This window comes from Scomber japonicus, chromosome 22, assembly GCF_027409825.1.
Source record: "Scomber japonicus isolate fScoJap1 chromosome 22, fScoJap1.pri, whole genome shotgun sequence".
Taxonomy (NCBI): domain Eukaryota; kingdom Metazoa; phylum Chordata; class Actinopteri; order Scombriformes; family Scombridae; genus Scomber; species Scomber japonicus.
Window position 1 is genome coordinate 13,568,857 of NC_070599.1, and position 21,106 is coordinate 13,589,962.

Consider the following 21,106-nt stretch of genomic DNA (forward strand, 5'->3'; position numbering starts at 1 on the left):
CTCGCTCTGAAAAGTGAAGCCAGTGAGAAAGTGCCTTAAACCTGCATTCTCTCTAACAGACAGTAGGGGTGACTATACTGGCTCCAAAATTAAGTCCAGTTGTACAGAAGTCTGAAAAAATGACTCACTTGATTTAAGATCTTAGTAAACAACTTCCTAATGAGTTATCGCTCAATTGTATCCAAGAAAAAAAAAAAGAAAGAAAACACAGATATGAACAAGCAGGTAGGTCTCGCTCTGAAAAGTGAAGCCAGTGAGAAAGTGCCTTAAACCTGCATTCTCTCTAACAGACAGTAGGGGTGACTATACTGGCTCCAAAATTAAGTCCAGTTGTACAGAAGTCTGAAAAAATGACTCACTTGATTTAAGATCTTAGTAAACAACTTCCTAATGAGTTATCGCTCAATTGCAGTATACAATACAGCATGATGTAATTAGAAGAAAATATTAAGATATGTGGGATTTTTATTAATTTCTCTGTGAAATACAAATGCCATTCTTTGTTTAACATTGTTTTTTCTTTCCAATGTAAAAATCTGAATGTTAGAGTGTGACAGATACAAATAACTGAAGTATCCCCATGACAATAGTCAGTGCTCACCTAGCTACAGTAGCCTCAACGAGATAAGTTTCCTGCACTTATTGTTATACTGTGAGGTAGAAATAATGGCGGCATCACTTCAAACTCAGTCCTCTCAGTCAACCTTTCGTTTCATGTTCACATCATTCTCCAGTTCTTGTTTGTGTCTGAGAACGAGACACTGGCAGCGTAAAGCCTTCAAGCAGCCACATACGCTGTTCCCAGGAATCAGCCGACACACGAAAACAGAGGCTTGCTCTTGAAAACTGTCTGCCTTTGAAGGATCTTTATTCTCCAGTTCCCCAGCAGCAAGAGATGTGTGTAACGGCTTAGACATACAATGGGTGCATCGCGGGTATTTGTCCGCCGAGAGCCGGGCCCAGCAAACGAAAAAAGAGGGGCACACATACCCAGGAAGCGCCTAATTAATTGACAAGCAGATATTTCTGAATTTATAATCATCAAACAGACTCCATTTTGTTCCCCCACCACCATCCTCACCAACCCATCTTCCCAGGCGACTTACTTAAGAGACTTATCTTATAAATACAGCCCTAATCAAAATAAATGACTAAAAGCTCTCAGGGAGTTGAAGGCTATACACATTTACATCAGAGGAACTGATGCAATTTAAATAGCTGCCTGTGCACTGATTTAAGGTTCAAATCACAGAGAATCCTAACTTATGTAATACTTTCACTGTTTGTTTTTTTTTGGGGGGCTTTTTTTTTGTTGCTGCTCAGTTTGGCAGACCTACATTCATGACAGCCAAGTAGGAGAGACACGGCCTCCTTCTATGTGTGTGTTATGTTGAATTCCCTCGGCAGCATGCTCAGTTGGTGAGTGTCATATTTTACAGAATATTTGTTAAATATTTTATGTGTCGCATGCTTTTCATCTGTTTGAATTCACTTAACGTATGTGTTCTCTACATTTGAGTATGTCTGTGTGGTATATACATGACGTTCTTTCTATTTACTGTGGTACATTCTACCTCCTATTCTCTGGGGTAGACATTTCTTATAAAATGGAGTAGTGACTGATTTTAACAGCCGGAGCTTACAGGCTCTGTTACAGCCAGCCCATCTAAGATGAAACAGGAAGATGGATGGATCGTCAAAGTTTCACCTGAGTCCAAGTTTTGATGGATATGTTACTGCCACAAAACCCTATACAACAGATCACACAGGCGGTGAAGCCACAACTCTCAGTGTATAAAAAAAAAGTCCAAAAGCTCTCTGTTCATTTAAAGAGAAGCTGCTACGGCAATTTGACACACAGGCTTCAGCTGTACTTAAATCAAATTTAGGATTATGTGGAGACTGCAGTGTTCATCTCTGCAGAGGCACAGAGTTTAAAGGTAAAGGTGGCAGCAGCATAATGTTTGGAGAGCTCCCAGAATCTCTTCTGCCTCGTGACACTGTTGCTAATGCAAACTGAACTTTACTGTGACATTTGTGGAAGCCTCTGCAGAGTTTAACTTTTGGACAGGAGTGCAGAGTCTAGGGTCGATGTGGACCTTGCGTAGACCTTTTGAGGAGCTCCACACTCACCACACCAACAGATTTTTAAATTTAACCGTAAAATAGGTGGTTTGTTGGGGCCTTGTATATGATTGTTTTAAGACTAAATATTGAACACCTAACAAGGAACTAAAGCTCCTGAAAGGTTAGATAAGGAACACCTTCATGCTTCAAAGAAACCAAAACATTACTATTGGAAGGTGGTGCAGAGAAATTCATTTTCACATTCTGACAAAATATTGGTGATAGATGCTGTGTGCCATGGTGAATATTTGCAGTCATGTGACACAGCTAATATAATAGATACCTCCATTTTGGATTCTCTCAATTTCCCTCAAATGGTTTGTGCTTGAATAGCGCATTAAAAATAACAGGACATCAGGACAGGACATTTGTCTTCTCTTTTTTTGAGTTTTAATGGCAGTGTGCAAACCAACTTATGGGTGCATTACCGCCACCTACTGGACTGGAGTTTGGAACAGTAGATTGGCAGGAAAAAACAAGTAAATTCTCTCTATTATTCCTGCTACTCTCAAGTAATCAATTAGAAGATTGTGTACTTTTCATTATGTCTTTCCTAGCAAATTATTTAATGCAAGACTGTATTTTTTCATAATTTAGTACTAATATTAATTATCTTCTTCTTCATCATACCTGCTGCAATCTATCAGTTCATGTTTGACTGTTTCCAGTTTATTACAGTGTGTATATAATCCAGTAGGGTGCTTGCCTATTCTATGGAGTGTTTAATTTGAACCTGTATGTCCTATTGTCAGACTGGTAATGAGCATTTCTTCCCTTTGGCTCCTGTCTGCCAGGTCTATGGAGGGTATTGACAGGGAAGATATTTCATGTTTGTATGCGAGTCACTTTTATTCAGCCTTCATAGCAATTTCAACCACTGCTTTACTTAACAGTATTTACATGTCAAGTAACTATTAGTTTTAATGATTGTTTAGCCAATATGTCATCAACCGTGTCTTCAAAAAGGCTCTGGCTAAGCACAAAGCAGTTTAGATCCAGGCTAGCTGTAGTTTCATTGTAAACATGATGTTACAGTCACTTCTTATTGGTTCTGTTTGTTTTAAAAAATGAAATAAATAAAAAAAGAAATCAGACAGAATCAGAGATGGAGTGCTGGTTTGACCAGAACCAGCCATTTTTTTCTCATTTCCTTCCACCCCTAAATGAGCAGGAACCCAAAGGAAGGAGACTTCCAATCCCCTATAATGTAGCCTGAGTAGCACATGAAAGATTTCATACACAATATCCTGCGCCTGCATGACGACTTCCCAGACTTAATGCCTGAAAGCGCTGACAAGCTATCAGAAGCGATTACGACACTGGGTTGGTTATTTTTCTTCCACCCATTGTAATGTGAACAATATTCCGAGTAATTCAACTGTGTACACTGAAAGATGGTCTGATACTCTCTTTTTCACTGCTATCTCACAATGAGGGATGAATAATGCAGCACCTGTGAGCCCAGTCTCCAGTTCCTTTGAACCATCTGGAAAATGAATATCTTAAATTGGTGTTGGTCAATATAGTTTTGTACTATTGTTGACTTTGGTGGCAGTAAGGCTTCTCAGGACTTGTATTATTATTGTATTGTATTGTATTAGGCTTATTATGCCTCCAAAACTCCTGTAGGATGGCTTTTGTTAGGTGTGATCTACTGTGTCCTTCCAAATTAACCCAATACAACATTCAACTTGCATTTCCAGTACTGGTGATGTTTTAAATAGTCTGCTACACATACAGAGAACTTGAACCTGTTCAACATCATGCTGCAGACATATAAGCTATTCATCCATAATCTAGGACTGCTCTCATACACAGTGCATATTAACATGACTCAAGAAGCAATACACAGATCACAGTGAGTCCACTGAAATGAATTGATTTCAGTGAAAAATATATAATACTGTACCATAAATTCTGGATGACCACTACCTGATAGTGAAGTCCCACCAGCACAAGCAAAAAAATACATCAAAATTGCTTCTGCGTCACTCATGGCTGTGGGTGTTACAACATTTGTGAACTAGCGAGTAGCTTGTTTGCTGTGTTGTATAAGGAAGCAACCTAATGTTCTTCAACAATTTACAGGACTTTATGCCAAATAACGTTTTTTAAATATCTCTGTAGATATGTTCCTACATATGGACAGACTAAACTTCATGTCCCAATGCTGCATCACTTTTCTATTAGTCAATTTTCTGCAAATTTCTATGGAGCCTTCAGGTTAAATTAGCATAAATCAAATATTTTCAACTTTAAACTACATGCATACTTATGATATATATGGCAGACATATATAATAATCCCAACTGCATTCCTTTACTAACAACAAAAAAATGGTATGTTTTTTTCATTTAGCCTTTTTTCTGCTGCTGGCAGAATTTAAGAGTAGATCAAGGCAGCACAGACACTATGTGGTGGTATAAGTGTGCATATGTGTGCCTGAGAGACGGCGTGCGTGCTCTGTGAGAGGTAAAATAATGACAGGCGAGAACGGATGGCTGGTGACGCTGTGACGAAGAAAGTGCCACATATTTTGGGCCTCAGGCTGGGCAGCTGTGAGAAACTTCTTCTCTCTTATCCCCTCTTCCCCTGGTTACTCCCCACCCCTCTCCTCCCACTCCTCTTTCCCCCCCTCTGCGGCGCTGTTCAAACAGAGGACAAAGACGCCCTGAGTGGTTTTTCTTTTCCGATCCCATACATGGCTGCTGGCACTTTCCTCTTCTGTATCTCCAGCTCGCAGCGAGAGGAGTGACAGAGTGAGTCATGGTGGTTTTAACGAGTGAATCTTTTGATTAATTTTAATGGCACTTCCTAACAAATCTTCCTCCACAAGGACAAGATTTTTCTGTCTATTATAGCATGTTATCATGTTGTATTTTCACACAAGTTGAGTAAGATTATGTGTGATACAGAAAAGACTACAACAGTAACTACGGTTGCATATATTGTACCTTTTACTGAATGAGTCACGTCTTCTGATTAAAACATGTTAGACTATAAACAGCATTGATAGAGTCAAAAGGCCACCTGTGATGATTGTTGCATATTTTTGTTTCAAAGAAAGAGTTAGACGCTGATTGCTTAAACAGCATACTTGACTTTAAAAACAACAGTCAGCAGTACATTCATGGACATATGGTAGATTTATCTGCGGCTCAGTTTGATGGAAAAACACAATTTTACGAAAATGAGGGAGGCACAGCATATTTTATACATCATTGGCACTCTGCAGCATCCTGGGACACCAGTTCAGACATGAGTGAGAGCCAATTAAAGTTCTTTAATCTAGAAAAATTGCTGCATTTCTCTGTATGTATGTACGCGTATTGGATGGCTATCAACGGTGAGAAAAATGGCAGCTTGCGTGTCGCTGTCACACTTTCAGGTCATGCCAGTTGGCTTCTCCAACGTGTGACAGCGGTGAGATCCAAACAGAGCAGGAACAAGAAAGTAAAAGAGCAGAAGGGGAGAACATGGCAGGCAAGGACTACCACTTCTACATCAAACGAATGTTGTCACAACAGAGCAACAGAGCCGCCCCTGTTAACTGTGACACCATTCAGCTGCTCGTCACACTGAGCAAGGCAAGGCGGAAACCTACTGTAAGTCAAGCAAGCACGCTGTTTATTAAATAAAAGAGTGGGAGAGAAGGGAGAGAGCGGCATGCAGCGGCGGGAGCAAAGTGATCATACTGTAGTGTTGTCAAATCTTCGTAAGTAGCACGGAAAGGCAGCATTTTCTCATCCCTCCATGAAATTGAATGTTGGGGAGGGAAATGAAGTGTGCCTTCCAATAACAGTAAAGGCAATCATTGAAGCTTGCACTTGAGAAATATGATATTGAGAGGTTGGCGCTAGCGTTTGAGTGGCACTGAAAGAAATAACGAAAGTGATTATTTAGTGTTATTATTTCATGGTTGATACAGCACACTTCTGTAATGTGCAGCTGAGTGAAGAAGACTGGGGTCAGCTTAAAGGCCCCATGAAACGGAAGTTAGAGCGTCTTTAGCTTCTGTACTGTGATGTATTTCAATAGGAAACACAATATTTGAGTGGTGTACAGTTATAAGAGGGATTTAAATCAAATCCTTCACATTTGAGGACAGAGGACCGTTGGCTCCACAAACACCTTCCTCAAATGTTGTTAGATCAAGAGGAGGACAAGGGAGAGATGACTGAATTAGATCTTAGTCACACTGTTTTGGAAATGAAAACAAAGTTTTTGCCCACTGATGTCCAAACACACATCTCTTCATATGTCTCTCCATATTGCTCTGTTAGCTAAAATGACCCACCACTGACTGATATAAATGGACAACATGTCTCCACCTCTTACCGCTAAGCCATAGTGAAGCCAAAATCAAATTTTTGGGTACTGCCAACTTGCTTGTGGGATGACATTTTGTGGCATAGTCTGCAGAGTGGAGTCAGGCCAGACGGACGTTTGAGAGTGACTGTCACAGCTCTCAATCATGACGTCAGACCTCTTTTTATATCATCAAATAATGAATCAAATACAAACTTGTCAGAAAAGTGAGCATTTGGACAAACATCAGTGTGATAAGAAGTACCTTAAATGACAGAAAACCATCTTTGTGGATTTTTTTCATGTCACATTCGCGAACATGGGGCAAGATTTATAACTTATACTGCAGCGAGCCACTGGGGTGGGGTGGGTGATTGAGATGTTTTGGTTTCACACACTTGCAGTTTTTTTATGACCAGTGTTGCTAGCTGGTTGCCCAAAGTACCATTTGAGGTTTTTATAAGATAAAGGCAGATCTGAATCAATCTGTATCCCAGACAAGCAAAAAGCATTACTCTATGCATAAAAATATGACAACCCCATTGCAAAGAGAACATTACTGTTTTGATAATATAACAATTCACTCATTAATGTAAACATCACATTTGGCAAAAGAATCCCAGTTAAGTTTCTGTATTATCTTAAAACAGTGTAATAATATCATTAAGCGCTATAAATGTTGCAATCTGTACAAAAACAGATTTGTATCCGTATGTTGGCATTTCAACTAACAGTATCAGATGGATCGGCAGAAGTTTTGTAGTCATACTCAAATTTAAAGAAATAGCTAAATGATCAGTGCCCAGACTTGTGGATGAAAGATCTGTTGTCTGTGACAGAAGGAAAACGGGAGGGAAAAAAGGAGTAGGTGTCAGGAAGACAGACCAAAAAGAAATGCTGTCTCCTAGCGGACGCTGGTGTATGGGTCTGTCAGTCATCATTGCGTGCCACTCTCCCTGTTCGACACAGTAAAACTGAGGCAATATACCCCATGAAATATTCACCAGAGTTGTCTTTGCTTAAAAAGGAGGGGAAGAGAGAGAAAGGGGGGTGAAAGAAATCTGCTGCGATAGATAGATGGAGAGTCCCCTAAACACTTTTGATGTTAGGTTTGCTTAGGCCTCTTTACAAAGGGGGGGAGAGACCAGCAGGGGGTCCATTAAATGTTCAAACAGATGTACCCCTAACAGCGCGGAAGACTATCCCAAAAAAATACTCCACCAATTCTGCTGACATTGTTGGTTCTTGCTTTTCCAAAAGATTTGAAGTGCAAAGACAGTGTTTTATTTTGATTGTTGATATAAATGTAACGTAGTGACATAATACTTGCAGTTAGTGCTGTTATTGTGGGTAAATTAAAGACAGTGAATTCATTGCTTTCAACCAGGTCGTACTTTGACAATTGAAACTGTATATTTACTGCCTTCTAACCAAGGATATCTATTTGCAAATATGCCAATTTTGAGCACTTAGACCAAGTGCAATCTGCTATGTATGTATTCTCTCATAATTTAAAAGCCACAAATTCAAACAATAAAGGCAAATGACATTTGATGTAAGGGATTGGGGATGGGCTGCACAAACCCATATCTGTTAAGATGGTATTCACTGTAACTAAGGCCAGCAGAAATCTGGCAACCCTTTGACAAGGCAACGGATGGCAGGTTAAAGTCATATAAAATTAGACAAAAGACTGAATAATTAGCTCCTAATTAAGCTGTATGAGCGATGCAGTGATTCATTAGCAATGTTCGGTTTTTAAACATAAAGCACTGTCATGGCCATTGTATTTGTGATGGCCTCCGTTGCCGGGATGGGCGTTGTGTAAGGGACGTAATCATGCTGTGGAGAGGGAAATGAAAAACACGCCATTAGCCACCGCCGCTACTGTGCAAGGCTTCAATGTAACACAATTAGACCCAGTCCCTTTGTATCTGTGTGAAAAGGTCAAATCTGTCACCAGTCTTACTGTTGCACGTTCTATAAAACAGCTCTATCATAGCAGCTCAAAGCTGTTGGCATAAAAAATTACAAGAATAATACAAAAAAATGTAATGAAGTTTCACTTTTCAAACTAATGATAAAAAAAGAAAGAAAACATAATATGCAAACAGTAAACAATAATAAGGGTAACAACAGAAGTAAAGTCAAAAGCACACAAAGTGTATTGAAATGAACAGTTATACCCACAAGACCTCTGAGTGCACTGAACAAGAACCAGCCCATCGCCATCTATAGGCACAGAAAAAAGAGCTATTGTGTGCCACAAATTGTCAAATTTACAGCAACAAAGACAGTTTGAAGGATGTCCTCAAACACTCAAGCTTTTCAGCACCTTTCAGTGCTTATTTGCACTATAGCCATGGCCATAAATAAATAACAGAATGCACAGTAAAAGGCTAAAAAAACACCATATCTTCACAGCCCTTCAAACAAATGTCATCTTGGAACCTGTTGTGGTACAAAGAAAATGAACCTCTACATAGCTCATACTTGGACAGAAATAATGCCCTTGTAAAAACATATTCTTGGCATATCTTCTTGCACATTCTTTCTAACATTAAACTATATTTCATTTAGGCTTAAGTTCTTGATTTAACAGTGGTATATTGAGAGGTTTAGCAGTTTAAATGAAGGTAAAGGGTTAAGACATGTTTATACTGTCCCAAAATCAAGTGTAAAGTTTGGTAACAGTGCCAAAATTCAACCCTTTAGAAGATTCTTACTTTTGCAATAGTCTTAACATGATAAACTGAAAGGATTTTTTTGTCACATTGGTAATGTGGGCATCAAAATTCAGGTCAATCCTGCTACTGGTATCAATAGTGTAACAGTGCAAATAAAAACTGAGTCCATATGTATTGGTGTAATGGTGTTTTCATAAAAAGACGAGGGACAGGAGTCTGCCTTATAATTCACATTCTATGATGGAGCAACACCAAGATAAGCCAGGCGGATGGTGAAATCTAATCTGAACCCCAATGTTTTTGTCTATGGAAATGACTAGCTTCTTATCGCCAGAGTGGGTTATTTGAGCAGATTCTCGTGGTGGCTTAGCGAAGGGACTCAATCACTGCTGCCCAGCGATAGGCCTCACTTTCGTCCTCTCCTTCTCTCATCTTTTTATCTGGAGGAGCGGAAATGAAAGGATGGTATCTCGTACTTTCCGCAACCTCAGTTCAGGAGATGGAGAGGCACGGACATTTTCTTTTATGCCTTAGCTGTCAGATGAAAAACATGGGGTTTATAAACATGTGCTGAGAAAGAAATATGGCAGCAGTTTAGAGACTCTAAATTAACAGTGACTCAGGAAAGGAAGGTATTATGAGGTAATTTGTGTTGCGCCTGTCATGGCCTGGATAGAACCAAGATAAATGTAATCATACTGTGGAAACTAGAAGAACATCACTGCGTCAAATCACCAGCGGCTACATTTACAGCTAAAGTAATCAAACCTTTTCTCATTTCGGTTAAAGGAATATAAATTTTACTCTTTTTGTGCTTATCGTCCAGATTTTTCCTTGTCTCTACTACTGCTTTATTAAGTACATCTATCTCTTCGGCCGTGGTTAATCAGAGCAAGAGACGTCACTAAATGCTAAAAATGTCCATCTGCTAATGGCACCAGCAAAATCAAAGGATTCATCTTCTTGGGACCATGAATGTTTGTTTCTTGGTTTTGTTTTTGGGGGTGTTAGTGGGCAGTGAAGAGGTAGACAGGAAATAAGGAACAGATCATGAATGTTGTCATGGATTGTCCAGTAGTTGCTAGGATATTTCAGTCTGGAGTACTTCAGTCTCAGCGGTGGACCAACTGATCAACTAGCAGCGACACAAACCCATGCATGTTCCTGAAGAAGCATGTTTCACCATTCACAAAACCCATTTCTACTCACCAAGGTTCAAGCACTGTCTGTGTGAAACAGATAGTGCTTAAACCTTCAATGAATCTCGCTGTGCCAATTTTTGAGGTAACTGTACTAATCCAAGGAGTAAAGGAAAGAAGGATGTGAATAAATAATGCAGTTTGACAGATGGAATGGGAAAAAGGCAAAGGGTATGAAAATGGGTGGTGGAAATCAAGACAGATTACGGAGCTAACCTTGACACTGTCTCCCCTTCTCAAGATGTCCCAGAGGTTGTGTTGAAAGTTGGTGAGATCCGTCTGCTGGTCTCCTAGCAAAGACTGGGGGTAAGAGAGATAAGAAGAGTTATTTTCAAATACTTTAAAGTATAATGAACGCTGTAACTGAGCAGCTGAAAACATTTAATTCATTGTCATTGTCACACATGAACACATTCAATATGCAAAGATAGATAAATATTAGATAAATCCAATGTGGATCCAAAAATACTCTCCAGCCATTGGATCTTATCAGGTTTTTCCTCTCTTGTAAGTTTGTCATATAATCTTATACATGACCTGCACCACAAGTGTACACATCTCCTCTAGAGCATGCATACATTTGACACAATCGTCTTAGCATGCACGCAAGCTTGCAATCTCGTATCTACTGCAGAGTGCCTGCTGGCCCCACAGGTATGGGCTTATAAAAAGTGCATTACAGAACTGATAATAAACTACACATCATCCATCTCCCATTCAGCTCACCTCCCAATAATCCCAGCTGCCCTATCTGCTTATCTATTTAAGTCACTCTCTCATTAAATCAGCTTTTACAGCCAAACGGAAGAAGTTTACTGCTTATAGAAGTCAAATACCATTCATCAAGGAGATGGCTGTACTTATACAGATATACTGCATGTTTTAATTCACTGGAGGACAAACACATCATTCCTCCTATCTGAATAAACATAGGCTTCTGCAGAAAAAAAAGGGGTGGGGGGATGGAATTGACAAGCGAATTAATCTGCTGCCTTTTGCCAGCTGAAATGGAAGTCAGTGAGGCAGTGCGTACCAGTGGATGCCCATCAGTCACAGGACCTTGTGCAAGGCCTGAAAAAGCAGAATGTGATGCTGCTTCACACTGGGAGGTAAAGGATGGAAGGTGGTGCAGCTTTCAGTGTTTATTCATCTGAAACAGTGTCCCCTGGAAGCCATTTTGGCAGCGATGTATCACAGCAGGCGCTGACCTTTAGATGCTATGCACAATTAAGCTAAGCTAATAAACACAACTGTGGATTTGGACATTTGGACTGGAAGGCAGGTGCTGTGAATCACCTTGGACGCGAGCGGCGAAAAGTTCTTGTGCGCTTAGGTGGTCTTTTCAAAGCTGAATTGAAATGTGTTTGTTTGAAATGCATACAAAATATGCTGCGTGCACTGAGAAGAAATGAGCTGAATTAGATTTTTTTTTTTTTTTTAAGAGACTGAAGTTCACGGTTTGTTATGCAGAGTTCAGCCTACATCTCTTTTATTGGTGACACGCTCTCCACACAATATCTTAAGCTCGACCCTTGTTAAAGGAAGGAGGGAAATTGTGGTTATATAGTTAGACACTGTACTCATAACAATTCAAAGCAATTATTAACTATAAATATCATAAATGAATTGTTCCTCATTTAATCAAGCATGCATTTTAACGTATAGAATCTATTTTTGCTCGTTCCAGCTTCTCATACATACTGTACATACATGTGACTATATGCTTTTTTTCATACACTAAACTATTCATTTAAAAAGAATGACTGATATCATGAAAGTGCAGTATTTCTTAGACACAGCCCTGCACTCTAGTTGGATTGGGTAGTTAGTTTAGCAGCTGCCACAAATTCAATCATTAGACTCATGGTTGCAGCTATGCACATATTTCTCCCATCTGTTTTGCACCCATGAAAGTAATCATCTTTGCCTGCTTGGCAGTTAAAAATGAAGAGCGAACTATGGAACTAATGGGAACCTTTTCCATTCCTTCTTTATATGTAATGAGCTTCAGCCTTGTTCATGATCATTTATTCAAATAGAAAAATAAAAGTAAATCTTTCTTTTGTTTGAAGACCAAAATGCTACAATTGATGCTTAGTAAAAAGTGAAATTGTTTTCATGTAAATACACAAAGGGGTAAAGTTCATTGTTCATTAGTGTAACACTTTGTGTGAACCCTAACAACAATGTTTAATGTATTTTCTTCCTCTTGAAACATATAAAAGAGCTGTTTATTTGAATGTTTTAAATGGTGCAATGGTTACTTCAGTGTTTGCTATCTTGCAGTCTTCCTCTGCACTGCCTTGTGGATGCCTTTTTTCCGTGTGTTATCAGCTTTGCAAACAACACAGCAACCGACCTGTGGAAACATTGCACCATGATGCCTCTAGTGGTCAAAAACATGACATTACCTATCATCTATTATATTTATGTAGAAGCACAGTTGTTCTGTAAAGAGTGTCTGAGCTGCAATTTCTGAGATATTTGACTCCAGTTATGTGAATATTCACCAACAGTTCTGACGAATAAGCTCTACACTTGATTTAGTCAAACTAACATCAGGCCTGACACGACGGTATGCAAAGATATTGCCTTACAGAGGGAGAGAAGGGAGGAAAAGATCAAATAACATGGTTACATACTGTGCTATGTTATTTGATAGATCTAGTCCCAGAAGCACAGTTCTACAAATACCACTTATATCTACCTGGCAAGAGAATATTGGGTTTCATGTCAGAGTTATGAAATATATCATCTTGCAAATATGTGGAAACAGCACAAACAAAAAGATGAGACATCTATTACCATGAACCCACACAACGGAGAATATTACCACTCCTACACAGCCTTAAAGCACATACATCATGTGTGTGCATACTGAATTTACACAGACATGGGCAGAAAGTCACATAATGTCATAAAGCTGCCAGCTATATATGTCTGTTTGCCTCATCTAAGCATCTCTGGTACTCAATTTGGATTTTTATCCTTTACTCAGTCAAGTAGCCAGTGACAAATACTGCAGCACAGCTTGTTGTTCAGATAGAAAAGTACTTGCTAGTGATCCCATTTCAGGCCCTTTGACAGAAGAGGACAACCAAAATAATATGAGTCAGAGGAAGATTTCCCAGGGTAGCAAGAACACTGGTCGTCCTTGCTGATACTGGATGGTATATAACAGTCTCCTGAGCCCAAAGGTCCAATTTGAAGCCCACATGATTTCCACTTAAACCTTTTTTGGTCAATTCAGCCAGGGATTTTTTTCTGGAGACTCAAGTTTAATTGTGAGATTATTCAGGCAAACCTTGAATGATTGCCCAGCGCTGTTCTGTAAAATGATGGTATGCTCCTACTCCAGCTAATGGAAAAATCTACAATACAGGCTAAAGAAAAGGTGAATTATTAAATTGCCTTTTGAGAAATACCAGCCAAGTGAAAGATAAAAGTAAACTATCCTACATTTGCAGCAAACAAACATTTTGTCATTGAAGGGGAAATTTAGCCACTGTAAATATGATGATTTCTTAAAACTAGGTCATCTATGTATCAATCCAATCTACTTTATTTATATAGCACAAACACAAAGGTCTAAAAGTAACAAACACAAGGTTTTCCAAAGTGCTGCACAACAAGATAAAACACCATAAACAGATAGGATAGGAGCAAAATAAAAAGATGTAGAATAAATGTGCAATTACTTTTGAAAATTGGTGTCCTATGACTAGAGAACATCGAGAAAAAGACAGCAAATACTCCTTTCTCTCTTAAAGGTGAATCCTACAACAACCAGAATTCACTGCACCCAGTCCTGTCCAATCCGCTACTAATGGTATGCCCATGGAAGACATAAAACAGACTGGAGCACTGGAGGTCATTGCGTGGATCACTGCAAACTAACTGAGAGCTCCACACATGCCAGAGTGTTGCCAGAGCTGTGGGTGGGCAGTCAAAAACCTCCCAAAATCAGTTCTGTCTTCATGCTTTCTGATGATTCCCAGTAGGCACTGATTGGTGCTGTGAGTGATACCGCTATACCGTAGCTCCAGTGGTCATTTTCTACCCCATTTTCTGTTTGGTCTGGTTCCACAGCACAATATCTGGCCTAATAAGTTGTAACAGCAGCATTTCTTTGACCCAACATTATATTGTAAAGGTAGTTGGGTTTTTTTTAGGTTAGATTCAGCGTTTCTGTCCACCTGAGGCTCAAAATTCCCTGGTTCATTGTCAATGGAATCATGGTGAAACTCAGCACTGTGAGGTTTTTGTGTCAAGCTGTAGCTGTAATGTAGTTTTGGTGTTTGCTTCCTCCTCCACACTCTGTTGCGTCTGATTTTACAGTGCGATATTTGGCCACATATCATGAAACTAGTGTCTGCTTTTCCGTATCGCTTGTTATGCAAGAAAGTTTCATGTCAGGAAGTCCAGGGAAGGCGATGGGGAGCCTGGTGGATATTATGCCATGATAACTGAGGAAGGGGATAACAGACTATTGGCCAACAACTTATTAAACTGTAATTGGTGCAAGGGAGCTTTTTACAAACTAAATGCATATTTACAGTATTTGTGACTTAAGCATCTATTGATACATCCCTAAAGCTGATAAGCCACATAATAATCTGGTAATGTTCCAGTCTGATTAGACCACCTGAGGCAAAATTATTAGGTAAAGCAAAGTCAAACTTAATACACTAAATGGACAACTACACTTTGATCTGCTGAGGCATAATATTAAAAGGAAATACTGATTCAGTTGAGTTGTCAGTTTACCCTTCTCAATTATACTTTTGCTCCTACATATTTTGGTGTTATCTTAGTGGAAATCACAATATAATTATTATTATTATTATAATCAGCTTTTTATTCTAAATTTAGCTTGGACCATATTGATCAAGACATGAGAAATGCAGTAAATTGGACATTGGACACTGGACATCAAATCTGACAAGTGAATAGTCAGATTTCATGTCCAGTAAATAATAATAAGTCAACTTGATAATTGAGCAAAAATCACAAAATATTCACTGGATCCAGTTTCTCAAATGTAAGCGTTTGCTATTTTTCTCCAATTTATAATACTGTAAATTGAATATCTATTTAAATATCTTTGGACTGTTGGTTGGGCAAAACAAATATTTTTTTTACTAGCTTCTGCTAACAGTGAATCAAAAAGTAGATTAGCTGATAATGAAAATAATTGTGAGACGCAGTTGTAAATGATGTCTGAATATATATCCATTCACCCACACGAAATTTTAGAGAGGTGCCAAAAAAGTAAGCATACTGAAGGAAGTGAGACGATGAGTGAACATAGAAAAATAAACGTTTATGGAAAAGGAAATTAGTTCTCATAAACATGTTAATTGTAGTGCTCCCTGTGGTATATGGTTATTTATTTACCTGTACTAACTGTCATTGTCAGCCCCCTTGTTCATTTAAACAACCCACCTGTGAACACATTCAAAACATGCGTATTTCCAGCAAAGCTCTATCTCAGCCTTTAATGATGTAAAATCAGGCGTTGTTGTTGGATTCTTTAACCATGCTAATGAACAGTGGCTCTTTTCTTAAGATAAAAGCAAGAAGACAGGCAGATGGATCGATATGTAGCATCTCATGAGTCTATATTTTGCTCAGTATCCGGGCCCAGGGAACATTTCATAAAGGCCATAGGGTCGGCTTATCACGGAGCTAAATGCCAATGTAATTATTAGTGTCTGGAGATAGTGGAAAGGGAAGCACATCCTGCGGCAGTACACCATATTTAATTAATAAATGTCACTCTGTAGAGGGAGTGAGGCGAGTGTGTGAGAAAAGAGAAAGAGGCAGGGAGGGAGGGTGTCAGAGTGACAACAATACTGATCCTGACCTGAGAGCACAGGCATACAACCAGAGCCTGGTACGTGTAGAAATGCACTCCATTACAAACACAAGAGACTGAGATTATATGCAGGGATAATAATAGTATGATGTTATAAAACTTGCAACAAGAGGGATATAGGAAATGTGAGCAATGATAGTAATTTCACAACCCTGCCAACAGATTCTCAGGTTATCCAAGGAGGGTTGAATCAAGAGCCACTGGACTTCCTGGTTGTAGAGACTTGGAAGACGTTTCGCCTCTCATCCAAAGGGCTTCTTCAGATCTAATTGACTGGCAGGGAGCAACAGGTATTTAACCAGTGTGGGGTCGTTTTCAAAGCCATACCATGAATGATACCATTACAGTTAATTAGTGCTCCCGGGTGTTGTAACAACAAACAGAGTCGTTGGAGTCACCTGAGGCCAAGTTTAAACAACGTTGGAGCTGTCATACAAGGCCAAATGTGAATGGTGGTTAAGTCTTCTGGGAAGGGATGAAAGAGGCCTTGTGGGTGGGGATAGGTGGCGTGGTGCACCAACCATTCATATTTGACCTCATGTGACAACGCCAATGACTGACGGTTGTCATTCAAACAGCTAGGAGCATGACCCAAGTGGTATCAATGACCTTGATACCGTTCCCACAGAGGTTAAATACATTCAGTAACAACTGAATAAGCTTCTTGGATGACAGATGAAATATCTTCAAGTTTCTTCAACCAAGTCCAGTTGTACTGGATTCAACCCTCCGTGGATAGAAATGTATGTACTTTACAACATTTTAGTTGCTAGAGGCAAAAAGTAATGTGATGTTCTTATAGTATAGGGAAAATTAAGGGTGTGAAGGTTGGCTTGTCAGACAGGCGTATGGGGGATGTGTTTGACTTTGACGCTGCCATCTCTCACTGAAATTCAGCATTAACGTCTGTTACATTTAACCATGACCACAATCACTTTGTAACCTCGACAAAGCTGGTTGATCTTTGTCAGAATTGGATATTGTAGTAAAAGAAAAGTGAAAGCATGACAGTGTACATTTTGCTGATATCTTGAGTATGAACCTATCTACATATTGTGGCTGTGAATGCCATCTTATGCACTGCCCTTTTTTAATCTGCGATAGTCATTCATGTATTTACATTGTGTAATTATCTTTATATAGCTTAGTAGAGGTATGTCATTGTTACTGGCAGTGTCTGCGATTCCTGCAGGGACTTTACCTACGCATGAGGGATTCACAGGAAACCATGCATGCATGTAATACAGCTTTAATGTTAGTAATTTTATTTCACTGATATGAGCCTCAATGATCACCATCCACACTGTATCAGAGATGTATTAATTAGATATAAAAAAAATTGTAATGATGTGTAGTTCTTAGGATAAAATTATGAAATTCTGCTCTTCCCTTGGTGTCACCTTTGATATGTGATTGACAGCTTCATTAATTAACTAGTCAGACTTCAAAAAATGGTGACTTGTCAAATTCTGTGTGACGTTGAGCTGCGCAATACCTATTACAAGAGAAGCCTGGCATTTGGCCGGTTTTAAATCATAAAAAGCTACTCATTCCAAGTGACAACAACAAACAATATTTGTATGCAAAGCACATTTTAGCCAAGCATCAAAACCAACTGGTCAGCAAGATCTGATACAGGACTGTGTTAATTTATATAACCATAGCAAAGATTGCCCCAAATCTCCATCATGCCCTCACATACAGAGCTGACATTGTGTTATATTACCATTATAGTGATAAATCTACAAGATGAAACTGTAGCCTGTCTCATTAATACAGCAGGACTTCTGCCTATAAATATGCTTTTGTGTTTGGTTCATTCATGTCTAAAAGGACTGAACAGGAGGGTTTTTTTAAATTGTCATACAAAAATGTCTTCCCATGGCATCAGTCAGCAAAAACCTCACCAAAAAACTCCAGTGACATCCTATCATCCAACCCAACTTCACTGAAATAAATGCAGAGATAAGAGAGGTGCACACTCATGCCACTGCTATTCAGTAAGAGAAGTCTGAGTTCTGTCGTACTTTGGTGAAGGTCAAAGGGGTCAGGTGTCCTGTCTCTTTGCTTTTCCTGCTGTCAGGGAGTATGCACACAACAGGCAGCTTGTCACATAGGATGCAAGCTCCCACGATGCCCCCATGCTTCTCTTCGCTCCGTGCCCCCCTCAATCACAAACCCCTATCTTGGAGTGCTACTTGAGTCATGACTACACCTGGGACCCTCTCGCCTCAGTGCCATTTCTGTCATTGGATCAGCTGCTGACTCCAGCCTTATATCCCCTGTCTTTTGTTCTCTGCCCACGTATTAACTCTGAACTGCCTGGAGAACAGAAAAAGGAGTTGAGGCAGCTATGAAAAAAGAAAATAGATCAAGGTCCTGGAGAGTTGCAAAAAGGAAGATGTCTCTAAATGTTTCTTATGCAACAATTTCTTTCCCTCTCACACATTTCTTCTGAAGGCGACACTCCTCGGCACACAGAAGTGGGTATTCTTGTTTGGAAACAATAGCAGGCGTGCTTCTGAGGCAACTGTTAAGCTATTGCAAAGCAGATGCTTTTTCCTCTCGCCAATCAATTTAACACCTACACCTCCCTTCTCTTCCTTCATGCTGGCTTTGGCTCATCAGTTTTAAATGGCACAAGGCATTCTTGCATTGTTCTCTTGACTTATTCATAGGACAAGAAATGTCTCTGATGCACAAACCCCTGATCAAACCCTAATCACCAATAGGTTGGGTCAACACAGACAAAAAGAATAAAGCACTGCAAGACACCATTTAAAAAAAACCCAACAATAACACATTTCTGCAGCATGTGAACAGTCACCGGTTTCTTATACCTTTGTAGAAGCAATTATATTTCAGAGTCTGTAAAAACAGGATGGAGATTTGGAAACATTTTTCCCCCTTCTGAATCTTGTGGTAGACAGAATTGCAAGAGAAAAAGCCATCTGTGTCTGACTCTTATCCCTGGCTTCTCCAGAGCCTGGATGAGCCTGAGCCAGCAAATGTCAGTCGGATAAAGACCAAGCCTGACAGACAGACACAGGAGTTTTGTCATTCCATGTGTCATCCCTTTCCTAGCAAGCCCAATCTTTGCCGGTCACAAAAGCCCCGAGATGATGGGGAAGGAAACATTCTCAGGGTGAACGTCAGGTTGTGTAACTCCTCCAAGTGCCACAATAGCTGAAACGTTGAGGACGTGCACTATTCTGGTGCCCCTGCGGCCTTTGAGAGATTTCATTATTGTCTTATGTGCTGTGTGGCGGGGTCACCATGGAAACACAAGACACATCAACCGTTTCCCCGCAAAGGATATGAGGTTCTTCAACAAGATGCTCTTCCAGGAGCCAGTGGTCTATCTGAGGTCAGAGGATATTTGATGTGACTTGATATTTAGAAGGAAAAAAAGCTGAACTCTGCAGTTCATCTGTGATCAAATGCAGTTCACATTTTATTATTAACAGAACGTGATGTCCAGTAAGGAGGTAACTACACTAGAGGACTGGCTACTAATTCAATATTATTGTTTATTGATAATTATTATGTTATTGTTTTACAAAATTCTGCTGCGGAAATTAATGCTATCAAGATAAATATAGTTAAAACATAAGAAATTAGTTTAAAGAGTTGTTGTATGATGTAACGCACCAGTTTAATTATTTTATATTCATTTGCAATATATCTAAATTGGGGAAACCGGTACCTTTAAACCTGCATCTTGTCATAATTGTGACTATGGTTCATAATAGGCTCAGGGTGGCGCTGTAAGTAGATCCCTATGTAGGTAACGACACTAACTGATCCAGGGGTCAACTGTCTGTTTTCATTTTTATTTCGACCACCATTTGAAACAATGAATGTAATGTGTATCAGTAAAGCTTTAAATAACTGTTGCTTAGTTACTAATATACACTGTTTTACTGGAGTGTTGCTAAAATATCTGGAGTTGCGTTTCTTTAATCAAAACAAAGGTGGTGAGTGCAAAGTTAGCATGAACTGCCACAATTATTACAATAAGACCTTGGGTGAAAATAGCTGAATTTTCCTTTAATATCTTGACACTGACTTACCCCTTCTATACTGTATAAAGAATTGCACGTACATAAAATAAGCTGATTATCTGTCATTAGCATAATTTAAAAATAATCCTTCTAAAATGTTCCAGAAACGTTACAGGGATGTTTAGAGACGAAAAATATCCCCTCTGTTGTTGTGACACATTATAAGACCACTGATCAATGCATTCACCTGGGAAGCACCATCATAGATTGTCCCAGAGGAAACCGATGTCTTTTCTCCTTGGACGTTGCTCATTGCACTGTATGTTCCCTGTTCTCGGGAGCTGCAGTTACACGGGTGCAACTTGAATAGTATTTGTCAAGTGGTTAGAGCTGATAAGAATACAAATGATTGCCTTGAGCTTGCTTTAAGGCTGGTTTGTCAGTACAGCTTGTAAGACAGAATTTTCGGCAACTGAGTCAAAGCGGTACAAACACAGCTGTGTGATTCAACTTTCTTAAGTCTGACACTGTGTGTGTGTGTTTTATGCATAAAACAATATTTTTTTCTTTTCATTCTTTTAGAATATTTTTTTTCAAGAAATAGAAACTATCTGTAAAGTCAAAGTACATAAAGACAACTGAAAGATAAAGAGATATCATAGGTAAATAGACAGAATAGATAGGCAGCTAGAAAGATAGGAAGACAGATGGATATGGAAGACACCTCTTGATATAAGACACCTCTGTCAGGACTTGTTGGAGCAGCACAAAATGATGCCTCTTCACTTTGCTTCTTCTCTCTCTTGCCTTTGACCTCCCACTGGTTCCATTACCTGTGCCACCCGCGCAACCTCGAGCGCATCCAATCTCGGCAGTTACATAACAAAAGACGAGTGCGCAGAA

General features: G+C 39.4%; 1 protein-coding gene across 1 annotated transcript in view; it reads right to left on the reverse strand.

The window, feature by feature from the left end:
• The window catches only part of LOC128383709 (glucosidase 2 subunit beta-like), a 132,708-nt gene that overhangs the window by 74,135 nt on the left and 37,467 nt on the right, over positions 1-21,106 (reverse strand). The window contains exon 9 of the mRNA XM_053343305.1: positions 10,538-10,621. Coding sequence (XP_053199280.1) covers positions 10,538-10,621 — 84 coding nt within the window. The remainder of the gene's footprint in view (positions 1-10,537; positions 10,622-21,106) is intronic.